This window comes from Maniola hyperantus, chromosome 18 (genome assembly GCF_902806685.2).
Source record: "Maniola hyperantus chromosome 18, iAphHyp1.2, whole genome shotgun sequence".
Lineage (NCBI taxonomy): Eukaryota > Metazoa > Arthropoda > Insecta > Lepidoptera > Nymphalidae > Maniola > Maniola hyperantus.
Genome location: NC_048553.1, coordinates 4,457,693 through 4,476,508, shown reverse-complemented (window position 1 = coordinate 4,476,508; position 18,816 = coordinate 4,457,693). Strand labels below are relative to the sequence as shown.

Sequence of the window (18,816 nt, the reverse complement as noted above, 5' to 3'; positions counted from 1 at the left end):
TAAAGAACTCCCGCGGATTTTTTTAAAAACCTAAATCCATGCGGACGAAGTCGCAGGCATCATCTAGTCGGTTAATAAATAGTTAATAAGTAGTCCAGTAAAATATGCAATACCTTTTTTCTCAAAGCGTATCAAATCAAAACTCTGGGGCTTTATTTCATCTGGGTCTTCTTGGTAGTACAAGGTCTCCCGGACTAGGAGGGTTTTTACAGCGGCTTCACACATAGTTTGACTGCCTTGTGACGTCACTTTCTCACTGCCGTCTAGGCTTATTTCTGAAGTTAGTAATCTGCAAAAGAAACAAAAAGCTTAAATATTTCTTCCAAAAAGCTTCTACAAAAATAAAATTATAGATGAATCAGGTCAAGCGACATAAAATCCGTAACCTCTTTCTTAAGAAACGAATATTTACGCCATACCTATCGGTAATATGTGCTCTTATTAGTGGGAGGTCCCGGGTTTGATTCCCGGCAGGGGTAATTTGGAATTTTATAAGATTGCAGTCAAGGGCTAACTTGTATCTGAATAAAAAAAAGTTGCTAAACATCTTTGCTAAATACCTCAAATGATTTCTTTCCGTAGCTTTATTTAAAATCTCATTAGTTCCCCTCAGATCCCTCTTGTCCTCCAATTTGCTAAATATTTCAATATGGTTGAAAAATTCCGTGGATATCTGCTGCATTTTGTTCACAGACGATGGCGATATGCAGTCGGTAGCCATTGGTGTAGCTATTAAAATATCCTGAAAGAAAAATTTCTTGGTATCTAATTTTGATTTTAGTATTTTTATAGTAGTTAAGTAGTAAGCGCTGTGGTCTTATTAGTGGGAGGTCCCGAGTTGATTCTCGGCAGGGGTTTGGAATTATATAATTTCTAAATGTCTGATCTGGGAGGCTTGGCTGTGGCTAGTTACCACCCTACCGGCAAAGCCGTGCCGCCAAGCGATTTAGCGTTGCAGTACGATACCGCGTAGAAACCAAAGGGGTGTGGGTTTCATAAAAAATACTGCCATACTCCTTCCAGGTCAGCGCGCTTCGATCCTTAAGTATTCCGAGCTAGGCAGCAATTGCGGCAGCACTGCTGCGTGCAGCGTGGTTCGGAATCATACCTTAAGACTGCATCATCATCACTTATCACCACATGAGATTGCAGTCAAGAGTTAACTTGTATCTGGATTTAAACAAGAATTCTTGCTAGTTTTTGACGTCGTTTGTTAAATCGCGCTTAATTTTTTTGTGTTAAAACAGTTTTTTTAAGAGTTACTATTATACCATTTGAGATAATCAGTGGCGTGCAGCTCATAGAGGCATAAACGCACTGCTTACCCGCGTTATAAAAAATCAATGCTTATTTTTCATTAAAACCTGCCGGAAAATAAGTTCATACCTAAATGCATACCCTGGCTTGAAATCCTGTGCACGCCACTGGAGATAATATAAGGAATTAATTATAAAAATCAATACAGTAAAGCTAATGTAATAAAAAAGTTATAGAGAAATAGTTCGCCTTACCTTGTGGAGTAAAACGCATGAAAATGAAACAACACGTAAGCTTATGTGCGATACTTCAGCTGTGGGGTCCCCGTCGATGTGTGGAACTACGGAACAATTTATACAACAATAATATTATTAGGCTCTTCTTTATTTTCACAAAATCTAACGTCAAAACGCAATTTAGTATGGGAGCTTGTATGAAATATATAGATATGACGTCATAAGCATTTGACTACTTTGACGACCTTTTTAGTTAGATCGATATTTTAAAAATTTTAGCAGACTTAAAACTACTAGCGGCCGGATTTTACGAGTTTTGAAAACCCTTTATTTAACATCATCCAAAATACCACCTAACGGCTGTTACGCACTCATCCGATCCGAGTCCGTGAAAATACGTTATTTTTGTTTTGTATGGGAGCTTATGACATTTGTCGTAGATAATTAATCGCTGGTATTCTTACGGATGACGGATAGAACTCGGATGACGGAAGTGCAGTGCGTAATCGCCATAAAACTTTACCTTTCTTATTTCTCTTAATCCTCGGCTGCGCTGTGGGTATATTCATGCTGGATGTAATGCTAGTGTTCATAGAGCTTACAGACGAGCTGAAACTGTCCGCCATCGGATTGCTTTGTGACGTCATAGGCAGAAACTCGTCGTTTTCTACGTCACTGTCCTCTGCAACAAGTGCTTGAGATGTATTTTAATAATTACATCCTCTGTAAATCTGTCATTTTTGATTCTAATATTTTTTCTTATAGACAAAATTATTTCGCTGTGGGAAACAACCATTAAAATATCACGCTGTATTACTTATGAGATTGGTTTGCTTAGCAAATTATAATACGACGAGACTTAGTCCGCATGTATTTAAGTTTTAAAAATCCTGTGAGAACTTTTGGATTTTCCGGGATAAAAAGCCTATGTCCATCTCCAGGATAAGCCAAACTTCATTAAAATCGGTTAAGCAGATGGGCCGTGAAAAGGTAACAGATAAACTGACAGACATACTTTGTATTTATGATATTAATTCGGTATGAATGACTTCCCATCTCTTACCAAAGCTAGGCCCAGACCAGCCGTATTTTGCAGCAGGCTTGGCATGTTGTTTCTCCAGATTGCCAAGTAGCTGTGCTTCGATAAGCTGAAAGTCTGCCTGTTTCATTGGCTTGCATTGCAAGTTAGGTCCACTTGGCCGTACTGGTATATTGCTGAAAAAGGGATAAAGATAGCCTGCTTTCAAATATCGTGCCAAATTCTGTTGTACACAAACTCTAGACTAAATAGACAGGTCTAAATTTATTACCATCTTTTTTATTATTATTCAGATACAAGTTAGCCCTTGACTGCAATCGCTGTCATACTCCTTCTAGGTTAGCCCGCTCCCACCTTAGACTGCATCATCACTACCACCAGGTGAGATTGCAGTCAAGGGCTAACTAGTATCTGAATTAAAAAAAAAATGGAAATAAATGAATACATAAGCAATAGATATATTTTTTTAATTTGGATTCTAAATACATACCTAGTATCTTCTAAATGCGGTTGATTTAACGCATCAACGATTTCCAGCAGTGTATGTAACTGTCTTGGTGTAATGAACAGCAAAAATGAGCCCAACAATACACTGATTTCAACCTTTGGCCCTTCAACTTCTTCCGAATGTTTCAATTTCAAAGCAAACTCCTGTTGGCCGGTCAACTTTGCAAACAATATAGGATCCGGCTGACTCACTTTCTCATCTGGCGTTGCTTCTCTAATACTTTCACTTTGTACTCGTTCCTCAATAATTTCTTTTATAGGATCCGAATCTAACGTTGATATAACACTTCTAGTTTCGTAAAAAACATCTGATAAAGTACTTTGATAATTCGAGTCGGGTGTTTCAACTGATATCTCAGATTTTTCAGCTTGGGATGAAGCTTGTGATTTCTCCATTATCAAACTAGGTGCCATAGTGCGTAATTTTGAAGGGAATTCGTCAATGTACAATGTTACGCCGTTGAATTTGAGTTTTTTGTTCGTGTAAGTTGCTACTATGTATGTTTTTGTTTTTTCTGGGTCAGTTGTGTCAGGTAGGGGTTCGGAACCAGCTTCGTCGAAGTAATCAATGCTAAAAGTGTCATTGTAATATTAATTGTTGAAGTTGCATTATTAAATTAATCGTTTGTTTTTCAATCATCAATTGAATGCTAATCTAGTACATTAGATACACTAATTAAAGACTTCCATTTAGGCTGGCACATTTATTAGTATTACTTGAGTTACTATCCATTGCTGGAGCAACGAAACTCAAGTGATTTTAGTTTTATTAGCAATTCAACCCAGCTATAGTTCATTTGAGCACTTATTTTAGACAGGTAAAAATTGAGTACAGTACATCGACCTTTAGAAGGAGGTAGCAGATTTGTAGTGTTGTCCCTGTCGTTGAGACCGACAAAACGCCATATAGGTATGAGTGATAGAGACAACGCTCTATAAAGCCGAAATGTCATTCTAAAGGCATATGTACAGTGCGACAAGGCTACCTTGGCGCGTCGCGGAATTCGGAACTAAAGTCAAGTGTAACCTTTGTTCTTATTTGAATGTTCTAAGCCTTTGTTCCCCAACAGCGCCCCCTGTCAATGTCATTCAAGTGCCAAGAGAGCCTTGCCAGCCTTTCTGCCGCGTACTGTAAGTACAACTATAGTTCGTTCGGGTTAGGGCAATAGTGAGTCATTGCTGTTTTCCGGCCTAGTCACCCTCTCCAAACAAACATTTTCTTTTAAATTTTAAAATATAAATTGTTAGCTTTTTACTCCATCACATATACATATAGAACTAGCTGCCATTGCGAATTTCGTACCGCCTAACAGTCGATTTTTTTTGAAGGAATTTTTTTAAATTTTTCTCTCCGTAAGACCCATCCCCGTACTTTAAGGAATATTATGAAAAAAGAATTAGCGAAATCGGTTCAGCTGTTCTCGAGATTTGCGATCAGCAACACATTCAGCGATTCATTTTTTTATATATAGAATACACCTTTACCCTGTAGTCACACTGATATTATCTCACTATTTTCTTAACGCGAATGAACAATAGGGGCTCTGGCGATACTATCAATTATAATATACATACTTTTTAATATGAATTTCCAAGGCGATACCTCTGTCTCCATTCTTAGGAACGTGTTCTATTCTTATTTTTGTATTGACGAATTTCACTTTTACTCTGCTCAGAACTGAAAAATAAATTATATAAATTAGTTTATGTAACGCGCCTCGAAAGTTGGGAATTTCGATGTAATTTTAATGCATATATAAGCCACGCGAATTGCTAATGCGCGTGGCCTTATACGTCAAATGACGTCATTTCAATGTAATGAGACATGGTTCCAGCGCAATAGCAATACTACTCACTTGTTTATACTTATACTTATACTTATACTTGTTTTATTTTCCTTTTTTTGACATTTAGCGATTCTCGAGCAATAGTTACAACTCACACCAGACAACTTTGCATGACAATTTTGCAGTTTTGTATGGGGCTGTCATGTCGCGACTCTTGGATCAGAATCGCTAGGAGATTTTTTTTAAATTGGTGAGAACGTTTAGGATGAGGCGGTGGACAAAACGCATTTATGGCCAATCATACTACACCTCATCATCATCAACCCATAGCCGGCTTACTACAGAGCATGGGTCTCCTCTCAGTATGAGAAGGGTTTGGCCATAGTCCACCACGCTGGGCAAGTGCGGATTGGCAGACTTCACACACCTTTGAGAACATTATGAACTCTCAGGCATGAAGGTTTCCTTACCATGTTTGATTTCACTATTAAAAGCGAGTGATATTTAATTTCTTAAAACTTCGAAAAGTTAGAAGTGTGTGCCCAGGATCGAACCCCCAACCTCCCGAATAGGAGGCGGACGTCGACACCACTAGGTTATCACTGTACCTCAGATTAATCGAATAAATCGACTATGGGACACGTTTAACTTCCGAGACGCGAGCGTTACTATTTTACTAGATGATGCCCGCGACTTCGTGGATTTAGGATTTTTAAAAATACCAAGGCAACTATTCGATTTTCCGGGATAAAAAGTAGCCTATGGATGCAAGTCTCTGTATGAAATAGATGACGTCTATAATAGCTTTGTCCACCTGGTTTAGGTTTCAAAATTGCCATGGCAACTCTTTGATTTTCAAGAGTCAAAAAGTAGACGGTCCATCACTGGATACAAGCTTACTCTGTATCACATTTCGTAAAAATCGGTTAAAGGATGATTTATGCTAGACCGTGCCGGGCCCGAGCCGTTTCGCGTCCGAGGCATGGCACCCGCACAGTCTAGCATAAATCATCCCTAAACATGGGCCTGAAAATTTAGCAGACAGACAGACATACTTTCGCATAAATGATATTAGTAACACTGCCAATAATGTTAAGTGTTAAGTTAACCTTCATGACAGGAAATGTAAACAATCAATACAACCATGTATTAACAGTCAAGAAATAAATTCCGCTCAGTTGAAGTAGCTCACTCATACTACACTAACACTGCAATAATGTTACGTGCTAACCTTCATGACAGGAAATGTTAACAATCAATACAACTATTTAAATTCAAGAAATAAATTCCGCTCAGTTGAAGTAGCTAGCTCATTCATAATGTATGACTCACTTGAGTCAATAGCATGTGCGAACATTTCAATGCCTTCTACAGGGTTGGACTCTTGGGGGCCAGCTTCTTCTTGTAGACATTCTGCTGCCAGCTGCATGGACGATGACATAGATGACCACATCGATTCCAGCATTGATGACACTGAAAATTTAAGATTACATAATTACTCAATTCAAGCTGTGATAGCCTAGGGCCTAGTGGTTAGGACGTCCACCTTCTAATCGGAGGTCGGGGGTTCGATCCCGGGCATGCACCTCTAACTATTTGGAGTTATGTGCATTTTAATTAATTAAATATCACTTGCTTTACCGGTGAAGGAAAACATCGTGAGGTAACCTGCATGCCTGAGAGTTCTCCATAATGTTCTCAAAGGTGTATGAAGTCTACCAATCCGCACATGGCCAGCATGGTAGACTACAGCCAAAAACCCTTCTCACTCTGAGAGGAGACCCGTGCTCTGTAGTGAGCCTGTGATGGGTTGATCATGATGATGATGAATTACTCAATTCAGTATTTGACTATTATGTTACAACTAGATGATGTCCATATATATATTTTTTAATTTATTATCAACTATGTAATTTTATTTAGTAACAATGTAAACTACCCACTGATACTGAAATAAAAACTACTTATTACATATTGTATTTTTTTTACCTGGTTCGGCATGCACTTTGGGCTGCACAGTGAGGGACAGGCCATTGATCTCCACAATGGAATCATCTTTGAGTATGGTTGACCATGGGACTGTCACTGTAATTTCTCTCATATGCCCATCCACTATCTCGAGTGGCCAATTCTGGCTGTCACCAAGTTCATTGAGTGCCTTTAATTAAAATTCAAATGATTAACTATGTGTTTGATGTAAATTGAACTTTATTTATTATTTTATTTATTCAGGCTCAAACAGTTAACATAACACTAAAACTTAAAAATATATAAGAATAGATACACCACCGCTAGAAAAAGTAAATGAATTATATAAACTGAAATGAACTTTAAATAAGTATTAATGTAATTATTTAACCCTTTTGGTTGCAACTACAGTGTACATTTTTTTGTAATAGTAACAAGTATCGGGTTAAAATTAAGGGAACTCATTAACTTATGTAAATCTACCTTTTATTTTTACCTTTCAAAAATGTTTGTGATAGAGTTTGGCTAATTCTGTTATACACAATGTCTGATTTCTAAACTAAACTAAATTTACAGGTCAAAATCTAGTGCCCTTGCACAGGAAGCATTATGAAAGGTAAGTACAACAATACAGTTAGAACTGTCATTTAAGTTTAGGGATTGTGTACATTAGAATTAGCCACACTGCAGCACAATAGAAGACATAAAGTGTTTTAGTTACCATATTAATATGACACTACTAGAAGCTGTAAAGATGAAGAATTTACATTGCACATACTAAAATAAAATAAAAACCATATATGAGATAATCTGTAGTTTATTGGCAGAGATTTTACAAAATATTATGGTAGCATGGAAAATTATTTTTTTAGAATTAAGATTATAGAACGAGATGCTTTTAATGTTAAACGTTAAAATTAGCAATTGTATACATAAATATCTGCAAATGTTTAACAGAAGTTATTACAGTATATTCATTATTCACCAATGGTTATTTTCTCAGCTGGTTTTAAATATAAGATGTGGCATACAATTTTTTTTCAATTCCAATCAATCAATTTTTTTGTCTAAGAGAACAAAATTAGATGTTGGAAAATTATTAACCTTGTAGGTAATAAGGTTTTCAAATCATAATACATTGAATCAGAAAACGGAGTTCGATAGTTTCCTTTGTTACACCAATAGGAAACACGTGCTGCGATGTATTTAATTCAAGCGCACTTTGTATTGGCAACAATGTGTCTTGTTTTAATATAGAACTACAGCGTATGTTAATCTTTTGTAGCTGATAAGTTATGGTCTAATTTATAATGTATAAAAAATGATTACCTCGCAGTCAAGGCTAACATCTGAAACGGTACCAGTCCCATTGTAAAGATCGACACTCAGCTGGGCTAAAGTGAGCTTTTCTTCAAGAAAATTCCCCAGGTAGCGTTGTAGTAAATATCTGCAGGCTCTCTTCTTAATGCTTTCGGACCATGGCAGATACCACAACATCTTCAAAATTTTGCGATCATTACACTTTAAATTTATTACTTTTGTGCGTAATGACTATTGTGATTTGCGTGTGATTGACTTGAGCACGTAAATAAACATTGCGTTCCTTTTCATGTATGTTATGTTTACAGAGATGTCAAAAAATTGACACTTGATTTTTATATGAATGCAAGTCTATGGCTCGGCACTATAAGTCGTTGACTCTGGGGTTGACAAATCATGAGTTAGAGCCAGGTGGGTAACATTGGTATAGCAGCGTTGATGATTTTTTAGTAAGTTAGAGGATTATTTAAAAAAAACAACGATGTAATTGTTTTTTTTTTCACTATAAATATGTAATTTTCTCCCTATCAGAGAGTTTATACACATATAGTTAACACAAAAACATCTAAATGCAGTTCTAACTTCTATTCTCATTCCTCGGATGAAATCATAACAATAAACAAGTCATCAGCCCATCGATCAACCCATCGCCGGCTCACTACAGAGAACATCAGATAGGTAGGTGCAGTACTTGGATTAATCTTCGTCTTCATTTTCCTCTCCAGGTGTTAAGGGTAAATTAAGGTGCTCATCTTCAACAACCAAATCTATCTCAAAAGTTCGGCTGCAAGTATAAATCCTAAGAGAATAAAAAATAGCCGCCATATTTGTTGAAAGAAATATAGTAGCGGAAAATTCTTGAAAACCGACGCCACGCTTCGAAGTACCAACACAATCTGTGTTGTTTATAACTAGTTTAATTTCCACACTTGATACAGTTAACTCACCTGCAAAACACAATATTACCAATTATAATATTACTTAGGGCCTCTTTCACAATCTTCAAGTAAAGAAAGTCAGAAATACTAACTTCCCTTGACGTGAAAGAGGCCCTTACTCTACGAAACTAACAATACGAAATTGGGATGACGTCATTGCAAATTAAATATAATTCAATTTCTATTAGTGAAAAATTTCATTTATAAACATCACGAAATGAAAATAAAACATTAAGATTTGCCGATCAATAAGTAAGGTAAGTTTAATACTTAATATACTTACTTAGGTAACTACCCACTTATAATGGACATTAACTATTGGGCTAGCTTTATTTTGGTAGGTCCCTACTCCCTACTGGATAAATACAAAACACTCACTTATTTCGCTTTTGTAATAAATATCCAATATTCTGTTCATTCGAGCGATAGGCCACGCTTTGTGTTCGGAGAACAGGAGATTTTCTATAAAAACGATAGGTAATCTAAATAAGTACCTATACAAAAGGAAAAACTGACTGACAGACTGATGTATCAAAGCACAGCCCAAACTACTGGACATATCGGGCTGACATCCGCTTAGAAAGGGTTTTGAAAATTCAATGGGTTTAACCCCTTGCCTTAGGGGTTTGAAATTTGTGTAGCCCACGCGGACGAAATCGCAAGCATAAGCTAGTTATTAATAAAATTATTTGATAAGGGCCAGTTATAAATGCATATAAATTCAATATATATATGTAAATGCAGCTAAATTCTAAGTAGGTAGGTACAGACTTCTAATGTGCTTCTCCCAGAGATGTGATGTGCGGGTTTGCGGGGCAATCCCTCCCCGATTGCTATCTCGACCTGTCGCATACTATACCTACACCGTAAAACAAAATTACAAACAAAATAATAATAATCAGAACTGGGTGATGCCCGCGACTTCGTCCGCGTGAGTTTCGGTTTTTAAAAATCCCGTAGGAACTCTTGGATTTTCCGGGATAAGTAGCCTATGCCCTTCCCCAGGATGCAAGCTATCTCTGCACTAAATTTCGTCAAAATCGGTTAAACGGATGGGCCGTGAAAAGCTATCAGCTATTCGCATTTATAATATTAAGTATGGATTACGAATGGCATGGCAGGAGCAAAGTAGCAGGAAGGTAAGAGTAGGTAAGTATTTAGTATTTACCTACTACCTATTTACTATGTTCCTAAAATGTTAAGTAAGTAGGTAAGTATATTTACCTTGACAAGTTCCTAATCTAAATGAAATCTTATAATATGAAATTCCTATTGCTTCGATAGATCTTACAAAATATATGACTTCATTAGAATTTTGAATTAAACTGCACAAACACAGCATTAAATAATTACTGAAATTCATATTTAATAACTTTATGCGTTGATCAGATTGAATTCACTCAGTATGAAACAGTGTCGCAACTCGCAAGACTAGAGGAGAATAACAGTAGGTAAGCAGCAGCTTAGACAATAGGTACCTACTTACAATGTTGTTAGTAATTCTAAACTCTATCCAAACTATCGGCTACCTAGGTATCTATAAATTTATAGGACAAGTGGCTTTGTACCGATATTTTGTAAATTCTAAATTCTGAACTCTATCCAAACTACCGGCTACTTCGGTTAAAATTTATAGGACTAAGTAGGGGCTTTGTACCTACCGATATTTTGTAAATTGAATATATGTATAAGTACCTAAACCAAACTCTCATGTACCTACCTAAGTAAACCATCTTTTAAAATTGTCTAGTTAAGTACCTAAGCACTTTTGCGAAAACAAACTCCGTGAGCAAAGAATTCGGATTGATTATTGAAATCAATGCTTTCGAGACCGAATTAGAAACTTTGCCTGTAATTATTTCAACTCAAAGCATAGCTCTTCCATCGCCGACTCTGAGCTTTCTCATGAGGGCTGAGCCCCATAGTTAGTGATCATGTCTCGGATCCATAATAAGTTCTAAGTATTATCACTGGCAACGCTCACTGTTCAAAGACTTCGATCTTCAAGTAGTACACGGTACAATAGTGTTATTACAATTTTCAATAGCAAGTACTTAAACAGAACGTTACTAAATAGTAAATAGGTATACTTAAATGTACTCTACCAACTAACGACAAGTCGGAGTTGCTCATAATGTTTATTTTCTAGGAACAACGCATGCCATCATTATATTGTGGTACCTACCTACCTAGGAAAATAGTAGGTATAGATAGTTCAATCCATGATGACGCGTGTCCCGATCGGTTACAATGCAAAATGTACTATGTACCTACCTATACTGTTAGAGTGTGGGTTCTATCGTAAATCGTAACACACAAGAAGATAAATTAGGTAAAGATCACTCTCCGCACCAGTGGTTTCCCCGCACGAAATAGTGGGCCACATCTTCGTGGATTGAACTATCTATATTAAATGTGGTTAAAATAGCTATATGAAAAAGAAATACGGTTTAAAAGATTTATTTATTACTTTTTATTCCAATCAAAATTAACGGGAAGACAAGACCGATCGGGCGCCCGCAACGAATCCAGCCCAAGATTCGGTGACAATCTGTTTTATATATTTTGGTGGGACCAGGAACCCGTAGTCATAACCGGGTAGTTCCATGGTGTAAGTGAGAGGGATTCCAATAGCACGAGTCCAGTCGCGTGAGGTGCCAGATGTGAAGTACAATACGTTGGCAGCGTTGCCAACGATGTAGTTTGGTGCTTTGTCCAGCTTCAGATTGTCAATTGCTGTAGCCATTTGAATACCAACGAGGTGGAGATATAGGCCGTTTGACGGAAGTGTTCCTGTAAGTTGAACATAGTAAGCGCTTAAAAGTGAGCATCTTTGATTGACCAAACGGATTAACCATGCGATCTCGTCATAGTCATCGAGACGAACAAAAATTAAATAAGGTGACAGAAAGATTTTATGTTCAACCATGACGTACCTAGGTACTTAGTAAATAAAAAATACAAACCATTATTTCCCCAAGCATACAGGAACATGTTACCATGGCTGTGGAGGGAGATGGAGAGTGCGGTACGTTGCAAATTTGACAATACAGCATCCCTTATTACACGAATCTCTGGTTCAGAGAAGGGTGAAGGTCCTTCGTAGATGAGTGAACAGGGATCTGCGGAGCTAGGCCTCGTACCCCAATGGTGGTCAAAGTTACGATTGCCATCGACACCGGGACAGTTATCAGCACCCTCGTGAGACCTGGAGCGTGTTTTGCGCCACATGCGATCCTATTGAAAAATATTTATTAGATAATGAAGGATGATAAGAAACATTTATTTTTATCTTGGAGCCAAAAAAGTTATAGTTTTAATAGAGTTCACCTCATTAATGGAGTACTCGTAACCATCTGGATTAGCCATGGGTATAATGACCCAGTCGATGCGATCAGCCAATTCCTTTTCAACACCTTCGACTAGCTGCTGCATCATGTATAAGGCAACCGGTGCAGTGACCCATTCTCTGGCGTGTACAGCAGAGTCAATAATGATCACAGGTTTGCGTAGGTCTTCAAAGCGAGTTGTAGAGATCCTCACGTATTTGATTTGACGACCTTCGTAGCTCAGACCAGCGTTGATAACCGTTACTAGATCAGGGTACTTTGCGCCAATTTCATCGATGTATTTGTTAATCTAAAAAAGTTTTGGTACTAAGTCAATGTTTACTTTCAAGTTGTAGGTATACCGTAGCGATGAAAACTAAAGTTGTTCAACAAACCGCTTCTGTATTATAATACGCATCCCAGGTAATTGTGCTATTAGGATTAGTTAGATTTTTTGCTCTTCCGACTTCAGATTCTTCAGCCCGAAGGATCCTGTCAAGAAAGATGTATCAGATGCCATCAGGAATTCAATGCACAGTGCATACCTGCATTAAAACCGAATAAACTTACTGTGCTAGGTTATCGGAGACTATTCTATAGCCCATTTGGTTTTTGTTGAAGTATGGTAGCCATTCCACTCGTTCCTCTGGCGACAGTCTAACCAAGGCTTCAAGTTTCCTGGATTCCGAGCGTTGAGCCGGCGTCACTGATAGAAGGTCCAAGTATCCTTCCAAGTACCCAATCTGCTCTGTTTGGCCCCATATGCGGTACAAGTGATGACTTTAAAATCAAAATCAATTTTTTTATTAATAAACTTTCAAGTGCCGACTTTTAAATCGTCAAATGCATCTACCATCTCTAAAATAGGAGTACATAGTTAAATCAATCTTAACCATGCTATAAATTTTTAATTTTTAGCAGATAACTTGGTGTGTACTCAACTTACCCTTCATATTTTTCATGGCGAGCCTCAATGGCTACCGCGAGCAGAAAAACGAAGGCAAGCAGCCGGATCATTTTACTAAAGTGACCTATCTTCGACTGGGTACCTCTTTCTGCTATCGACTTAGTTTTTATCTTTGCTAATCAATCGCCACCTTATGAAGAGGATTAACCTAATCTATTTTTTTTATTATTAAATTTTCATTTTTTATATTCTATATTATTCTTAATGATGTTGTAATCTACTCATATTATGTTTAATTCTTTGACTGCAGATATGTACCTACCTATTTTTGAGATGCTGTCAAGGAAGATGAATCTAACCACTCTAACGAAGGGAGCTTTTATCTGTAGATATAACTAGTTTGATAGCAGCTTCTTTTTTCAATTAAGTTATAGTTTAGATAAAGGCACTTTTATTACCTTCACTTAATCTAAATCACCGGTGTATCTTCTTATTTTATAACTGTAATTTGAGTTTATATTAGCTCACTATTGCTTTTTATCATAGCTATCTATTATTATAAATTGGTACCGGTTTATATTTTTTCGGTAGCATAACAATTATACAATTGTGTAGGTATTAGAAGATGTTTCAGGAGAATCATCAAACAACAAATCAATCAACAATCAACATTTATTTATACATACTACAAACAATTGAACACATAAATTAGACGTAGGTAAAAATAATACTTGTGTGTTTATAACAAAGCATGAGAGCCGTGAGAGCAGATCTAATTATTATCATGTCATGGATGTCGATGCATGGATGTCATGCATAATATAATGATTTATCGAAGACCATCTTTTTGAAAAAACTTTAACAAATATCTTCGAAAGTAAGATCTTATACTTCTCTGAAAGCCTTTGTGCCACCAAGCATAAATTAATGGATTAAGAATACTGTTCAGAAAAGCTAACGTCGCAATCGGTCCACTCAACATAATTCGAAGGTGCATACACTGTGGATTTGTTAGTTTTTCTTGGCAAAATACAAAAAAGATCACAGTGATGAAGAATGGCATCCAAGTAAATATAAAACTGCCTGAAGTTAACATCACTACCGTTATCGCTCGCCACTTGTTAGGCTCTTTGATCTTCGATTTATTTTTATGGTCTCCATTTTCGATATTTCTCGTCTCTATCTTCTTTGGCTCTTTTTTCTTGAATCCATTATCCTTATTGTCTGGTAAGCTTGAATTAATAGTACAGATACTAAAATTAGACTCACTGTTCGGGATACTGTTTCGAGATTTTTCATTTTCTAAATTACGAGAATCTTCTTTGTTATCATTTAATTCATCAATGCTTTTAGACTTATGACTAAAATGGTTATTTTCAGAATTATCTTTGCTATTTATGCAACTGCCACTAAATGACACACTTCTTTTAAGTTTACCATTGTTGGTTTTAGTGGAAAATTTAGCTGACTGTATATTCTTCTTCACATTAGTATTACCCCTGTATATTCTTAGCTCAGGTTTTGAGTTTGCGTTTACTTCCACAGTTTTTACAGCAGCATTGATTTGTTTCACGTTTTTCAAGGCTCGAACTAGTATTATAGAGTACAATACACCAACAAGTATAATAGGGATTATACTGAGCAGTGAATTGAGAAGGATCAATGTTCCAGGAAAAAGAGAGACGTAAAAGCATCGTGAATGTCCCAATTCCCTGTTGACCCATCCGCTAGCGGGCAAGAATCCAAGTGTTATACCTGTAACCAAAAAAGTGTTATAATTGTTACCCCATTAGAAAATAGCCAATATCAGTATCAAGAGGTTACCTACTGAAAATCAACCCACCGATTAACCATATGCAAACAATACCAATTCTGACTTTGGCAGTGTTGAACCATCTCTGGTAGTAGAGTCCGTGTAAAATGTAAATGTAGCGATCGACGGCGATGAGACCCACGCTGAATATTGACACCATGGCTGGGCAGACTAGCATACCTGTCAAAGTTTATAGAATAATTAATAACATAAATTGTTTTTACCTACACTTCGAGAAAACTTCTAAATAATTTTAAATACCTACATATCAAAAATTGCGGAGCGGCATTCGAATCTGCGTCTCCTGGAATTGCGCCTGACGCTGACCGCTAAGCCATGGTTCTCTTGCTGCCAGTGACGAAATTTGTGATATTTATGTTAACTCAGTACTGAGTGATGAGTGAGACGTAGGTACAAATCCTGCCGGTCCGCAATTTTTGATATGAATTTAAAATTATTTAGATAACATTAAGTATATCAAATTCATCACCAAGTGCTCCAAGTCGTACTTGACGACGTGTTTCAATACCTACAGGTACTGAAGTATATATTAAGTAGATAGGTATATAAAAACCAAACTAAAACGTTGTCTTATAAATATTACTACTGCTTCATGCTTCATGAGGTTCATAAACGTATAAGTACCTAGATAATATAAATTTAACAATACATAGAAAACAATAGGTACCTACCTACTTAGTGGGAATTACGCCATGTGATTTGATTTTATTGGTTGCGTTTGATGCATTCGCGTTTTTTTTTGTGCTCATAAATATTTGTTCATGTTTATTATTAATTGTTGCGTGAATAATATTATTTTTTAAGTTAGTAAGTACCTATGTAGCTATATTTTTTTTTAATAAGTAATATTAAGACTGTGCCGCCATGTAAAAATACAATAACTCACCAATTTGGAATACGCACAGTCGACTGTTGCTCATCAGATCGTCTATGCTAACTCCAAATATGATTGAGATTCCAATTATAGTATCAGCCAGAGACACGTTACCAAGCAGCAAATAGGTACTCTTCAGCTTTTGACCTGCAAAGATATCCTGATTAAGAATATGTATTATTCAATAGTTTAGTTATGCGAATGCAACTCCCGGCACCATAAGTAGAAGCGAAAGTTACCGACCAGTGGAAGTGAAACCAATAAGACTATGTTCACTGAAAGTGAAAACTGACTAGACCTATAATATGCGACCCCCGCGCTAGCCCGGTGCGGGGCGTTCCCCGCCTCATACCCCCTATGCGATCTTATAACCTGTCGCGTACTGTAGGTCTAGTTAGTTTTCACTTTCATAGAACATAGTCTTATTGGTTTCATTTTCACTGGTCGGTAACTTTCGTTTCCACTTCTCTATCAGAATTTACCAAAACTATTCGATGAAACTTATTTCAATGCTATCAAAATATAACATAAGTATATCTATTATAAGGTTTCGTAAGTTTCTTGTGAGAGTTGTGCGAAACATTTAATTCTTATTTTTGTTCTCGTTCGTTATAAAGCGTTTCATGTAATATTGTGGTTGATGTGGATTGTGGATGTAGAGACTGTGGATCTCTCGGATTTATTTACATAAGTAAGATAAACAGGTGCATAATTATAGAGTCCGCCTTGTCATCAATTTGGTCGTAGTATTAGCGCGTACAAACATTAAGTACAAATTACCATGTTAGCAGTTAGGAAAAGCCTTCATGGGTACCTACTTCATAGAAAATTATAATATGTTTGGCGTTAATTATTGTCTATCTTTAGTTCGAATTCGGATTTTTTGTAATTATATCTCCAGTTTCTCATGTAAGCTTTGAATTATTATACCATTATTTTTGATTTAAGGATGTAAATAATATGATGATGACAGTCTTTTGTTTAGATTCTATGACGATTACAACAATTTTAACTCTACAAATGTGCTCCAATTAGCTACATATTAGAAGTAATAATATCATGATATACCAAAATTTCCTCCGCGTGGTATATTTTTATAATATTGCCAGCGATGTAAACGTTACACTTTTGATTGTAGCTATCAGCTATAAATGAAACAATTTCAGAACTGAACCTTTAGTTCCAAAGATTATCCCCTATACCTACATTCAAACTTACTTAGTATAATATTAAGTGTAAGTAAATTAGCTTCTAAGTTCTAGACCTACCTTTCTTCAAGATAAGTCCACTGGATATAACTACGGTTAAGTTGCTCAGAAATATAATTGAACCGAATATGTACGCCACCACTGTGTAAACAACGACTTGCTTATTCTCATGGATCTTGAAATCTATTACATCAGTAATCACTTCACTTTGATTAAACACAGTTACGTTATTATCACTTACGTTACTTGTAAAGTTTAATGAACCCATTTTGTTATTAAGTTTTTTAAATAGACAAACACACTTTGCCTCTGAAGATAGTAGGTACCTATTGGGAAAATATTCTGATGTTTGATTTTAAACGGTTTGTTCTGTTGGCACATTTCAATGCCGCCGTTTCTTGGTAAAGAATGAGATGATCACAAATATTGCTCACTACGAGGATGGGGTAAACCTCAGTTTTGTTTATAATGAGAGAATTTGCATTTTATAGTTCCTCGGGTAGTTTTGTAATCCATGATTACTAGATTGTGTTGCTATGGTTTCGTATGCTTAAATTATGTTATACTTATTGCTATCACAAGTCACTAAAATACCTAGGATCATGTGGTAAGGCATCCTATTGCCTGGAAACAATCCATGGTTCCTTTTTATCAGCTTTATTTAGGTAGGTACGCTTTCTCTGTACAGTACACGGCGTAAAGTAATGTAAGTATGTACATCGGCCATTAGAATGGCATTTCGGCTTTGTAGAGCTTTGTCTCTACCTATATGTCGTTTTGTCGGTCTTTACGACAGAGACAATGCTCTACAAATCAGCTATCTCCTTCTAAAGATCGATGAACATTACTTTCTGCCGCGTACTGTAGTTACGCTGTAGGTTTGGTAGGTATACCTACCTTAAAAGTGCAATACCTAAGTACCTACCTAGTTACTTACCTACTTCTGTCTTACGTAAATAAATTATTTAAAATAAGAATACCTGACCATGGTTAGAGATAAGATATAATTTTATCTAATTAAGTACCTACTTTATTGGCTTTTTTATTGGGCTTAGTTTGATTACTTAATATTTTATTCCGATATAAAAAATCATAATATAAGAGGCTCTAAAATTGTGCCGGGCACGCTTCTGAGTTATGACTGAGTTCAGAGTCTGTTGTTGTTGTTGTTGATGATGATGATGATGATAGGTATAAGATACTACCTGAAATTTACAAACATAGGTACCTACTTAAATCATCAAGCCAAGTAAGTACATTTTCGCCTACACCTTGACCTGCCTAGTAGGTATAACAATAATATTATTCAAATTAAGTATTTTTATAAGAACCTGATGATGTGGATAGTGTTCTACTATGAATACAAATAGGTATCACTTAGTCCACATAAATGGGTCGTATTACTATAATAACGATGGAGGAAAATCTATGGTATCTTACATAGGGATCGTCCTACGGATGATTACCTACATAATATAGGTTAAAAGTTTTGCATGTAAGATGCATTATGTAAGGCTCATTAACCTAGAATTTTTAATAACCTAAGTTTTGTTTGTAAATAAATAAATGTTGATGAAAGGCCAACGGGTAGGTAGGTAATAGATAAGTATGC

At 36.3% G+C, this 18,816-nt stretch overlaps 2 protein-coding genes and 1 long non-coding RNA gene across 3 annotated transcripts in view; all 3 read right to left on the bottom strand.

The window, feature by feature from the left end:
• Positions 1–8,398, bottom strand: part of Atg2 (Autophagy-related 2) — a 29,499-nt gene extending 21,101 nt beyond the window's left edge. Inside the window, exons 1-10 of the mRNA XM_034978188.2 lie at positions 8,124–8,398; positions 6,816–6,984; positions 6,159–6,299; positions 4,615–4,717; positions 3,023–3,610; positions 2,557–2,708; positions 2,017–2,175; positions 1,512–1,597; positions 561–742; positions 114–289 (exon numbers count right to left, since the gene is read on the bottom strand). Of these exons, the coding sequence (XP_034834079.1) occupies positions 114–289; positions 561–742; positions 1,512–1,597; positions 2,017–2,175; positions 2,557–2,708; positions 3,023–3,610; positions 4,615–4,717; positions 6,159–6,299; positions 6,816–6,984; positions 8,124–8,291 (1,924 nt within the window). The 5' untranslated portion in view covers positions 8,292–8,398. The remainder of the gene's footprint in view (positions 1–113; positions 290–560; positions 743–1,511; positions 1,598–2,016; positions 2,176–2,556; positions 2,709–3,022; positions 3,611–4,614; positions 4,718–6,158; positions 6,300–6,815; positions 6,985–8,123) is intronic.
• A 539-nt stretch (positions 8,399–8,937) lies between these two features.
• LOC117990816 (uncharacterized) lies at positions 8,938–10,396 on the bottom strand. Its single transcript, XR_011237836.1, has 3 exons — positions 10,277–10,396; positions 9,431–9,514; positions 8,938–9,061 (listed from the first exon to the last, which is right to left on the bottom strand). It is a non-coding gene; the product is annotated as an uncharacterized lncRNA (long non-coding RNA).
• Positions 10,397–11,540: 1,144 nt separating this feature from the next.
• LOC117990500 (uncharacterized) lies at positions 11,541–17,851 on the bottom strand. Its single transcript, XM_034977947.2, has 10 exons — positions 17,265–17,851; positions 16,009–16,143; positions 15,132–15,281; positions 14,334–15,043; positions 13,328–13,458; positions 12,952–13,161; positions 12,777–12,873; positions 12,383–12,691; positions 12,019–12,289; positions 11,541–11,845 (listed from the first exon to the last, which is right to left on the bottom strand). The coding sequence occupies exons 1-10, from the start codon at positions 17,470–17,472 to the stop codon at positions 11,541–11,543; spliced, it is 2,526 nt and encodes an 841-aa protein (XP_034833838.2). The 5' UTR covers positions 17,473–17,851.
• Between the last annotated feature and the right edge of the window lie 965 nt (positions 17,852–18,816).

Excerpts from the sequence above, each read along its gene's own strand:
- LOC117990500 (XM_034977947.2), bottom strand. The coding sequence starts at position 17,472 with ATGGGTTCATTAAACTTTACAAGTAACGTAAGTGATAATAACGTAACT. Across the intron at positions 12,290-12,382 it reads ACGAGTACTCCATTAATGAG|GATCGCATGTGGCGCAAAAC; the intron begins GTGAACTCTATT and ends ATTTTTCAATAG. Across the intron at positions 11,846-12,018 it reads GTATGCTTGGGGAAATAATG|GAACACTTCCGTCAAACGGC; the intron begins GTTTGTATTTTT and ends TTCAACTTACAG.